Here is a 12,543-nt window from a genome sequence, read left to right as displayed (position 1 = left end):
CCTGCTGATGCGGCAGGTTCAGCCGATCGCGGCCCCCACTCGCCGCGGTTCGCCGTCCCGGGCCAATGGGGGCAGCGGGAAGAGGCGCGGACGAGGGATGTGCTGGCCGCGGCTTCCCGCCGCCCCCATTGGCCCGGGACGGCGAACCGCGGCGAGTGGGGGCGGCGATCAGCCAAACCTGCCGCGTCAGCAAGTAAATAAACTGGCCCGGCCCGCTAGGGTGCTTACCCTGGCGAGCCGCGTGCCAAACGTTGCCGACCCCTGTTTTATACCCTCAGTCCCTGCGCTTAGAAAACACAAGTCCAGGCATGTCTGGATGGGCATTGCTGAGTCTCAAGACAAGGTTGAGCAATTCCCCTGGTGTGGCCTCATGCAAATGAGTCACTACATTGTAGCTCCCTTGCTGGACAATGGTTGTTGATGGGTTGTTTGACACCCTGCCCCGCTGTTGGTTACTTTTCTTGATGTTGCCTCTGGGGAGCTAATATCTGGCTGATTCCCCAACTTACAGCATGTTTTAGTGACAACCATACAACACAATTGTCATAACTTCATATACATTAATGATATACATATATGTAGAGTTACCAGATAGCACCTGTGAAAAAACGGGACAGGGGGTGGGAGATAATAGGCGCCTATATAAGAAAAAGTCCCAAAAAACGGGACTGTCCCTTTAAAAATGGGACATCTGGTCACCCTACATATATGGATAGAGAAATGACTTTCAGCAGATCATAACCTTTCCCGATACATATAAAGTAAGGTAAGAGCACGATTATATAAAAATGAGGAATATGGGGGTTCCAGGACACTCCTCCAAGGTATAGAATATCACAAACGCACACTAGAAAACAAATCCTGGCCCCACTCCTTCCATGGCTGCAGCAGAACTGATGAAGTTCTACTTTATGGAGAGCAGAAGAGAGGTAGGACCACACATGGGGGTTTGCATTCCCCATATGCTGCAGAACTGTATTCTGGATGGGCTCCCTGTACTCCACAGTGCAAGGGTTCATGTGGGAGGGGTAAAGTGACTCATGTCCATAAGAAGATGCTGGGTGGACAGGGGTGGGATGGATTGGAGATGGGCTGCTGTCCTGTGTGCTGGGGCAGTTCAGCCTGCACCCATGCAACCTCAAGGCTTTTCAGAAAATCCAACAAACCGCAGGCTAGCAGCTGTTGGGACAAGGATCCTTAACTAAGCAGATCCACTAGCCACTCCTGCCTGGGCTACTGAGCCTGGAGGAGGATTCCCTGCCCACCGCCCCCATCCCCTGCAGATCTCCCTGTGCACAGCCTGGTCACTCAAATTCTGAGCAAGGGCTGAGATTCGGCCCTATGGAAGCACTCAAGAGTTTCAAACAGATTTACTGTCCTGTCCTAACAGCTGCTGGGCAGGGGCTTCCTGAAAGGTCTCACACTGAGGCCACCCCTAGGTGCAGGCTGCACGACCCCAGCCGAGGGCAGCACCCACCGGTGCCCAGCCAGCACCTTCCAATGGACATGAGTAGGCTTGGAAGAATCAGAATGTTATCGGGAAACGTTGATTTCACTGGGCAAACAGCCAATAAACATTCCCCTGGATGATGATCAAAATGAACAGATGGGCAAAGCCATCTGCTTTGAGAACGCTGCTTGGGAACTTCTTAAAGCTTTATGTAAGGACATTTATTTTATGTATTCTGACGTTGACAATGTGTGTTTTAATGGTTCAAAAGCTTTGACTTTGTGACTCTCAATACCTGCTGTCATTAACGAGTTACGGCCTGTGCCCGCCCCCATCTCACAACTGTGAACATTTGAAATCGATAAAAAATAAAAAAATGCTTAAAAATAAGCATCACTGTTATAAAAAAAAAAAAACAGACAGTGATGTTTTGCCAGGCCTAAAGCAGCACCTCAGCGCCCCAGAACAATAATCCCTGCGCCCTAGCAACAGGAACATGAACCACCCCTCATTCATGCCATGAACTCTCCCCTCCTCATTAGCTAGTTAGGGTATTGCTAAGGCATGGGCCACCAATGCAGCCAGGGGCTAGCATCTAGGGCCCCCATCATGAATATGCTTTGTATTACTAGGCCAATCCCTGTGTTGTAGCCTTATACTGCCGGGCCAGTCCATGTTTCATAGGCCCTGTACTGCCGGGCCAGTCCATGTTTCATAGGCCCTGTACTGCAGAGTCAGCCCGTGTGTCATAGGCCCTGTACTGAGCCAATCTCAGTCATATTAATAATTAGCCCTGGTTATACACACGCCAACTAATTAATATGCACAGGCCGGCTTACGAATATACGTGAGCCATCCCGCGTTAATAGGCGCGCCCTCTACACAGGGTCACGCTATGCAGCGTATCCCCTGATCCGCATTAACGAACACCAGATGTCATTAACGTTCATGACCGTTAGGAATAGTTACGAGGGCTCCTAATTCATAATATGATCCCGTCGTAATTATTATTCATGACCACGCCCCCTCATTAATATTCACAGACCCCCTCGTCCCCGATTCTCCTCCCCTCACCTGGCCGCGGCTGCGCTGGACCGCTCTCGGTCGCTCCCCGGCGTCTCTCCGCAGCGGCCGCCTCACTCCCGGTCCCGAACGGCAGCGAATGACGTGCTTGCCCCTCCGCCTAGACTGGCCGTGAGGGGGGCGGGCCCGAGGCCTGACAGATGGGTCGTTCCGCTAATAGGAGGGCGGCTCAGGGTAGGGTCCCAGTATCAGGCAACAACGAACCCTCTGTGGGATTCAGAGTGTGGGATGGGATTTGCGGCTTTGCGGGCTGAGGCGTGACGTCAGGCGGGTGGGCTGGTCGCTACTGCAGGGTTTATCCCAAGATGGCCGCTCCCGGCCACGCCCCTTTAAGTCATCGCTAAAGGCCGCAGTGATTTGAGATGGGGGAGCCTGGTGCTGACTAGGAGAGGGAGGCCCACCGCCCCCTGCCGGGCCAGCCATGTGTCATAGCCCTGTACTGCCGGGCCAGCCCGTGTGTCATAGGCCCTGTACTGCCAGGGCAGCCCATGTGTCATGGCTTTGTATACCGGGCCAGTCCCTGTGTTGTAGCCCTATACTGCCAGGCCAGCCCATGTTTCATAGGCCCTGTACTGCGGGGCCAGCCCATATGTGATAGGCCCTGTACTGCGGAGTCAGCCCATGTCTCATAGTCATAGCCCCTGTACTGTGGAGTCAGCCCATGTCTCATAGCCCTGTACTGCTGGGGCCAGCCCATGTGACATAGCCTTGTACTGCCAGGCCAGTCTCTGTGTCGTAGCCAGGGCCGGCTCCAGGCACCAGGCAACCAAGCACGTGCTTGGGGCGGCACCTGGTAAGGGGCGGCCAATCTTGGGGTGGCGGGGGGCAGCACGGCGCGGCGCTTGGCGGGCGGGGGTTCCGGCAGCGCAGCGCTCCGCGGGGAGGGGTTCGTCAGCGCGGTGCTCGGCGGGGGGTGTTTGGCGGCGCGGTGCTCCGCGGGGGGCGGGGGTGTTCGGCGGCGGGGGGCGAGGGGTGTTCGGCAGTGGGTCGGGGGGTGTTCTGCAGCGCGGCAGGGGGGCGGGGGCTGTTCGGCGGCGCTTGGCGGGGGTTTCGGTGGCGCGGCGCTCCGCGGGGGGCGGGGGTGTTCGGCAGCGCGGCGCTCCGTGGGGGGCAAGGGGTGTTCGGCAGCGCGGCGGGGGGCGGGGGCTGTTCGGCGGCGCGGCGCTAGGCGGGGGGTGTTCAGCGGCGCTCCCCATGGGGGGGTTCAGCAGCGCGGCAGGGGGCGGGGGGTGTTCAGCAGCGCGGCACTCGGTGGGGGGGGTGGTACGGCGGGGCAGCGCTTTTTTTTGCTGCTTGGGGCGGCAAAAAAGTTAGAGCCGACCCTGGTCGTAGCCCTGTACGGTGGGGCCAGCCCATGTGTCATAGGCCCTGTACTTCCGGGGCCAGCCCATGTGTCATAGGCCCTGTACTGTGGAGCCATCCCATGTGTCATAGGCCCTGTACTGTGAGGCCAGACCATTTCTCATAGGCCCTGTACTGCGGGGCCAGCCTGTGTGTCATAGCCCTGTATTGCGGGGCCAGCTCATGTTTCATAGCCCTGTATCATAGCCCTGTACTGCAGGGCCAGCCGGTTGTCATAGGCACTATAGTGCTGAGTCAGCCCATGTCTCATAGGCCCTGTACTGTGGGGTCAGGTCCTGTGCCATAGCCTTGTACTGCCGGGGCCAGCCTATCTCATAGGCCCTGTACTGTGGAACCAGCCTCTGTGTCATAAGCCTGTACTGCCAGGACCAGCCTGTGTGTCAAAGGCCCTGTGCTGCAGGACCAGCCTGTGTGTCATAGGCCCTATAGTGCCAGTCCAGCCCCTGTGTCATAGACCCTGAACTGCGGGTCCCTTAGGGAGAATCCCATACTGCTCTAATGCTGGGACCAGCCTGTGTATCATGGGCAGAAGGAGCCAGCAGTACAGAGCCTAAGGTGGGGTCAGCCTATGCTATAGGCCATGTGCTGCTGGCCTTTCAGAGAGAGTCTCCCTCTACAGTGCTGGGAGGGTTCTGCCCTGGGGCAGGAGGATGTAGGCTTTCTTTCCCGCTTGCCTCTGTTGTTGCCATGACATTCTGTATGTCCCCACTGTGCACCTCAGGGACAGCCATGACGTAGGTAGCCGTGGATTCGTGACAGTATCACTTGGATTTCAGCCCCTCCTTTACCGCATGATTTACATGATGAATAGCACAAGGAGAGGCTGCTGTGAATCAAGTTTTGTAAATAAGCTGTGTGTAGTCCTGAAGGTTAAGTTTACAGGGGCCTCAGATCCAATGATCATGTCTTCTGGCTTGAAAAGCTGAGTGTGGGTGTGTAGAACACAGGGATAATAGACTTTAACAAGATTGGTGTAAAAATATGATGATGCATTTAAGGAAATTGGTTGGAGCTGCTGGGAAATCAAAAGTGGAAAACTAGGACGAATTTCAGATACTGTTTAGGAGCAGAGCCCACAGTCAGGGCCAGACTTACAATAAGGCATATAAAGAAATTCTAGTGCAACCCATGATTTGGACACTAATATATACTCGCATATATCAGGACTTGCACACACATCAGTGTCTGCATGAAATCAAGTTGAATGCTTGCAAGAGGTCAGGCTGTTTTAAAAGTTTGACCCAAAAGGTCAGTAACAGCTGGGTAAAAGGGGAAGTGAAATTTGTAGAGATGAAAAGGAATATTTAAGAAACACAAGAACTGGGAAGTTCTAATAGGGACAGAATAATAAAATAAGATTGTGAACTGCAAAAAACCATCCCTTTTCAAAGAATGAGTAAAAGAACCTCCTGAGCTACTTAAATTCAGGGCTGTTCATCTGGAAATAGGATAGGAAGTGGTAAATACATTTTTTGCTTTCCTCTGTACATAAGAAAAGACTGGAGTTCTGCCCAGGTCAGGTAAGAGGAAGGATAAAGAAAATGGTATAAGATATAAAAAAAGAATAAGATTGGAAGTCCCCGGTCCTGGAAGAAACTTATGGTCCTTCCTTATTTATGTTGATTCATAATTCTGGGGTCCTGGCTGACCCCCAAAGGATTAACCATTAATTGAGGATTAACCATTTCGTAAAGGTCTGCAGTTAGACTGCTATGGAGCACTGTTGCAGGAGGAGGGAGAATTTCTCCTCAGTAGGAGGCAGAGTCAAGTTGTGACTTGACTGCAGTGAGTGTTGACTGGCCTCACCTTGCAGTAGTGCCAACGTTATGCAATTAACAGCCAGCAGGCAGTGATTCAGCAGGAAGCTTGCAAGAGCAGCTAAACAGGGCTCAGTGGTAGCTAGATGTGGGGGACTGTGGAAACAGCTTTCTTGCGAGACGTAGGAAGGGCTAAAGACATAGCTGGGAGAGACTAGGGACAAGAAGGTGGGGTATGAGAGTACAGCAGAGTTTTCTTGGCACCTCCTTGAGGTTAAAACCCTTAGAGGAAAGATATACAAAAAAACTCAGGTTCTAAGAGTTAAGCTGCAGTCCTGCTGTTGGAAAAATGATTAGTGTTATGCCGGTTTGCTGACTGCAAAATAAAGGCTATAAATAATGTGCTGAGAGTGGAAAGCAAGGTTACAGGGACAGTGCTGGGCATGGGGCATTCTTTGAATCTGAAATATAAACATTTACGAGACTATTATTACCTGACTAAGCTGAGATTGATGCATAATTGTTCACAGAACTTGCCATTTTCAAATCAGTAATTGTTTCAAGGATTTCTTTTGACTTCAGGGAAAGTAACCTTCAACAGAGATATGCTGCTTAAATTGCCCTTATTTACCCCTGTCTAGTTCACTTTTTTGGTCTCCCATCAAACTTCAGTGCTGAGGCTTAGGCTTGAGAGGAAGATGAGCAACTTCCTTCAAAGCCATTGGTGCCATTTCATAAATCAGGTGCTAGACAGGGGACTGGTTAGCAGCTTCATCATTTAACATTCAATAACAGTCATGATTCAGCCTCTTCTACACCCAACCATGTCACTTTTTCCACACAAAGCAAATTAGAGACAAATCTATTGTAATATTCGAAACAGATTCTTCATTACTTTTCTTTTTAAACCTTTAACGTGGAGTCCGAGTCCTGCAGAAATACTAGCGCTGAACGCATCCTGTTAAAACTGGAGGGTTTGACCTCAGGACTTGGACTCCGGAGACTGTGGGTTCTATTCCCAATTCTGCCACTGGCCTGCTGGGTGACTTTGGCAAGTCTCTCCATGCTGAGGATATTGACCTCCTTAGTAAAGTGCTTTGAGATCTACTGATGAAAAAGATTGCTTTCTCTTTGTATAATAACAATACCTCGCTCTGGTATTAAATCAATAGAAATTGTTTTTTTTTTCATTACTGTCACTAATAGAGTTAGTGGGGATTTACTCTGGCGGGCCGCGTGCCAAAGGTTGCCGATCCCTGCCTTAGAGTAACACTTTTTTCTTATCAGGAGAAGAGAATTCATGGAACTAAAAGTTGCATGAAGATTTGTTACACAATGCGTAGATTGATGCCATTTTTTGTTCTAAGTGTGTTCACCACTATTTTCACATACGATGCAGCACTTTCCTCACCCGGGCCGCTTCCCGCTGCCCCCATTGGCCCGGGACGGTGAACCGCGGCCAGTGGGGGCTGCGATCAGCCGAACCTGCCGCGTCAGCAGGTAAATAAACTGGCCCGGCCCACTAGGGTGCTTACCCTAGCGAGCCGCATGCCAAATGTTGCCGACCCCTGGTCTAGGGGCTACTAGGGCAATAATAAGATTTCATGAGATGTTGGAGATGAGTCGAACTCTACACTCATGCTTCAAGCGTGTTCCTGTTTACAGCATATTTTTAACAAGTCAAAAGAGGTAACTCAAATATGAACTTTTAAAATAAATGATTTTGTTTATAAACATTAGCTCAGGAGCAGAGCAGGTCTGTGCCTAACAAACACATGTAACATATTTATCCTTTCTTTCCTTCATTCTGTGCCTACATGTTTGTATATTTTGTTATGGCTTAATAGTGTAAATGACCTGTAGGCACCTGGTCATTTGTCTCTGCCATCAGCTGCTGAGGAGACTAACACTTACCTATTTCCTTCAGCTATCCAATGAACCATTATTTGAAAATCCTTAGTAGACTTAAAATTGCAATCCCGACCACTTGTAACTGCTGAAAATCCCATGGTACTTTTTCTAAAACACAAGGGTGTTATCTTATTCTAATGTGATTAATTACATTTTGCCTACCTTAAAGGAAATAATTCCTCTTGTCGCTTCAATGATGTACATAATTCTTTCCACTTCCACTGGTATTGTAAAAACTATGATGTAGTGTTAGGATGAAAAAGTATGTGTGCCAAACTGACATTACTGTAAGATAACATGAAAAAAATGAAACTTTACTGAATAAATTTAAGCCTTGTAAAAGGCATCATATATTGCTGTGACGAGTGCCCTAAAAGCCCATACAACATTTGCCCTCTCGCCAGAGGAGCAGCGCTGTCAAGCAGAAACCAGCAGAAAGAAAAGACACAAAAATACTCTCATTTGCTTTGGCATTTCTAGCTTTTCATTTTTTATAGCACTGGCAATTATCTTGGGAATATCTTCAAAATATGCACCAGATGAGAATTGTCCAGATCAGAACCCTCGGCTTCAGAATTGGAACCCTGGACAAGATCCTGGAAAGAGAGTTATCATCAAAAATGGGGATTTGTTTCGTCTGAATTTGGATGCTACAGTGCACTCTATAGTCATACAGGATGGAGGATTGCTTGTCTTTGGTGATGATAAAGATGGATCCAGACATATCACTTTGAGAACTCGCTTTATCCTGATAAAGGATGGTGGAGCGCTTCATATTGGAGCACAGAACTGTCGCTATAAATCGAAAGCAACTATAATCTTGTATGGCAAATCAGATGAAGGTGATCATGTGCCAACATTTGGCAAAAAGTTTATTGGTGTTGGCTCTGATGGAACACTGGAATTGCATGGGACTCAGAAGTTATCATGGACTTTGCTATCAAAGACTATGTATTCCTCAGGGCTGGCCTCTGGTTCTTATGCATTTGAAAGGAATTTTTCCCGAGGGCTAAATGTGAGAGTGATTGACCAGGACACAGCACAAGTTTTGGTTGTTGATAAGTTTGATACCCATGAATATCAAAACGAAAGCAGGAGACTTCAGGATTTTTTAAAAGGTCAGGATCCTGGCCGCATTGTTGCTATTGCTGTGGGAGATTCAGCTGCTAAAAATCTCCTGGACGAAACCAGATTCACTATTCAAAATCTTCTGGGAAGTAAGCTTGTCAAAGGATTGAGTTACAGGCAAGCCTGGGCTTTAGTTGGTGTTATAGGTGGTGGAAATTCTTCCTGTAATGAATCTGTGAGAGACTATGAAAATCACAGCACTGGGGGAAAAGCTCTTGCTCAAAGAGAATTTTTCACAGTGGATGGTCAGAAGTTTGCTGTGAGAGCTTTTAGTGAATGGAATGAAGGTGTCCCACGTTCAGGTTTCCAGGTAGAGGCTATAGATGGAGTGATACTAGATCTGTTGGAGGATGTTAGTAAGTGGGAGCCTGAAGACCAGATTGTAGTTGCAAGCACCGACTATTCAATGTACCAAGCAGAGGAATTCACTCTCCTTCCCTGTCCAGAGTGTAGCAGATATCAGGTCAAAGTCAAAGAAAATCCCCAGTTCCTTCATATGGGAGATGTCATTGATGGAGTGGACATGAGGGCAGAGGTTGGAGTTCTCACTAGGAATATCCTAATCAAGGGAGAGACAGAAAAGTCCTGCTATGCTGGCAATCAGTGTCAATACTTCAATTACGATACATTCGGTGGACAAATCAAGATTTTGAAGAATTTCACATCTGTTCATCTCTCCCATGTGGAACTGAGACAAATGGGCCAGCAACTAATAGGAAGTTACCCTGTTCACTTCCACCGCTGTGGGGATGTGGATGAGAAAGGAGGTTATAGCTTCAGGACTTATCTGGAAGGCCTTTCCATTCATCATTGTTTCTCCAGATGTGTGACAATTCATGCAACTAATGGCTTGTTGATAAAGGACAGCATTGGTTATGACACACTAGGCCACTGTTTCTTCATAGAGGATGGCATTGAACAGAGGAATATTCTGTTCCACAACCTTGGACTAGTCACCAAACCAGGCACTCTTCTTCCCACAGACAGGAATAGCACCATGTGTATGGCCATTAAGGATAAAGTGTATGGAAATTATGTTCCAGTGCCAGCCACAGACTGCATGGCTGTTTCAACATTCTGGATTGCTCATCCCAACAATCATCTTATAAATAATGCAGCGGCAGGCTCACAGGATGCTGGAATATGGTATTTGTTCCACAAGAATTCAACAGGAGATTCTCATGGTTTATACCCTGAAACCAAAGCAGAGCTTACACCATTAGGCATCTTCTATAACAACAGAGTTCATTCTAATTTTAAGGCTGGCTTATTTATTGATAAAGGTGTAAAAACCACCAATGCTAGTGCTGAGGATCCAAGGGAATATCTTTGTCTGGACAACAATGCGAGGTTTCGACCTCATCAAGATGCTGACCCTGAGAAACCCCGAGTTGCTGCTCTGATTGACAGACTAATTGCTTTTAAAAACAATGATCATGGGTCTTGGGTCAGAGGAGGGGACATCATCATTCGGAACTCTGGGTTTGCTGATAATGGAATAGGTTTAACTTTTGCCAGTGACGGAAGCTTCCCAAAAGATGAAGCCTCCAGCCAGGAAATATCAGAATCTTTGTTTGTTGGCGAGAGCAGGAATTATGGCTTTCACGGTGGCCAAAACAAATACTCAGGAACTGGAGGAATAGACAACAAAAATCGCACTCTGCCTAGAAATCGGACATTTCCAATCAGAGGTTTTCAGATTTATGATGGACCCATTCATCTTACCAAATGCACATTCAAAAACTTTGTGCCGACTGTTGATAGATACATCAGTGCAATTGGATTCCTATTGAAAAACCCTTGGCAGTTGACACCTAAAAACAACATTTCTCTCATTAAGTTTGATACAAATGTTTCTCTGAAAGTCTTCTTTGGTAAACCTGGTCCCTGGTTTGAAGACAGTGAGCTGGATGGTGACAAGAACTCAATATTCCATGATGTAGATGGTTCTGTGACTGAATACAAGGACACTTGCGTTGGTAGAATGGATAATTTCCTGATCCGACATCCAAAATGCATTAATGTTACACAGTGGAATGGTGTGGTTTGCAGTGGGACCTATGCACAGTTCTACATCCAGACAAGGAACCCACAGAACCTTACTATGACCATAGTACGAGACGAATACCCATTCAGCCCTATGGCACTCCGAGGTATTTACCAGCGAGCTGACTTTCAACAGTACCAGCCTGTAATAATGCTTCAGAAGGGCTATACGATACATTGGAATGGACAAGCTCCCCAAAGCACTTCTCTTTATCTCATTAACTTTAACAGGAATGACTGGATTCGGGTTGGACTCTGTTATCCATCAAGCACAATTTTTCAAGTAACATTTGATGTCGTTCAAAAGCAGACATCTGCTTTCTATAGTGTGGAGGACTATACATCAGTAACTTCGATGATGGAGCTGCAGAAAAATCGATCAGAGAAGAAGTTTTATTTTGACAACAGCACTGGATTGCTGTTTTTATATCTTCAAGCCAAATACAATAGGGATGGTCACAGTTATTGTTCAGCTCAGGGATGTGAAAGGGTCAAGATTCAGGCCACTGTTCCATCAAAAGAGATCAGTAACTGCATGACAAAAGCTTATCCAAAGTACTACCAAGCACCAACTGTTCTACAGCCAATGCCAGCCAAAACTACTGCACAGTGTAAAAATTGTGGCACAACTCAGATGGCATTTACCAGTGATCCTCACAAAACCTACCTCCTTGTGCAGATTCAGTCACTCAGCAAAGTAGAATTACAAAGTAGTCTTCCATCTTTTATCTCTGTCAATGGAAATAAGTTTCCCTTCAAAGATGTGGGTGTATTTACCCTAGTAGTTGATGCCTGTGTTGGCACTGTGACAGAAAAAAAATTTTTTTTTCTTCAAGCAAACATTAAAAGCATAGACGAATATTTAAAAACTGGAATTCCACAAAGGTCAATAGTTTTACTAAGCACAAGCGGTGATATAAGAAACCTTAATATTTCGGAAGCCTTAATGTCCCTGGGAACAGCCAAACCAGCTCATCTTCAAAACAAGGGGAGCATAGCCTTTCTTGGCTTCAGAGGAAACTTTAAACCTTCCTGGGCTAAGCTATTTACCAGTCCTGCTGGGCAGGGCCTAGGTCAGATAGAAAAGTTTATACCTTTACAAATGGAAGAGTATGGCTGCACCAGAGTGAGCTCTAGCAAACGGAAAGACATGGAACTTTTAAAGCAAGCTTCAAGAGCACATTAGAGACTAAGATATACTAAGTGCTGGAAGAAAATGTGAACTAACTTATTTAATTTATGGCATTTTAAACTATACTTTTATCCCAAGTAAACCATTTTACTGTTTTGATAAAGTCCTACAAATTAATAGAAAGTTGGTATAATAAAAGTAAAAACTTATAGAAGTTAGTGGCTTGTTTATAGATTTTCCAAATTCCTTACACAAATTGGTCCTACATCCACAAGGTGGCAACAGTGTGCTTACAACAGAAAATTAGAAAGTAAAAATTATTTTAAATTTACCCTGATTGTGACATCAGACTTGGCAGTGATAGGAACAATTACAAATTCACACTCCGTAGGATTATAACTGTAGGTGTGGAATAAGCAATAGAAGCAGATGGTGTCCAGAAATTAAGACTGTTTCATGCAAAAGAAAAATGCCTTTTTAATAAAGAAACACAAGAAGTTTCTTAATAAAGAGAAATACATCAGTCCTAATTTTCAAATCTGTATGCCTTCATAGAGCCCACATCTGAGTGCTCAAATCTGTGCTTAGGTGCATAGATGCACATTTTATATGTCTTTAAGCAGAATTTTTCCCATGATCTCTAAAGACAACATGTAAAATATAGGCCAAACTCC

General features: G+C 46.8%; 1 protein-coding gene across 1 annotated transcript; it reads left to right on the top strand.

The window, feature by feature from the left end:
* Nucleotides 1-878: 878 nt before the first annotated feature.
* Nucleotides 879-11,923, top strand: LOC135888966 (inactive cell surface hyaluronidase CEMIP2-like). Its single transcript, XM_065416778.1, has 3 exons — nt 879-929; nt 7,907-10,173; nt 10,210-11,923. Exons 1-3 carry the CDS (start codon nt 879-881, stop codon nt 11,921-11,923), a joined length of 4,032 nt encoding a protein of 1,343 aa, XP_065272850.1.
* Nucleotides 11,924-12,543: the final 620 nt, after the last annotated feature.

This window comes from Emys orbicularis, chromosome 14 (genome assembly GCF_028017835.1).
Source record: "Emys orbicularis isolate rEmyOrb1 chromosome 14, rEmyOrb1.hap1, whole genome shotgun sequence".
In the NCBI taxonomy this organism is placed as follows: Eukaryota; Metazoa; Chordata; order Testudines; family Emydidae; genus Emys; species Emys orbicularis.
This window is presented reverse-complemented; position numbering and strand designations above follow the sequence as displayed.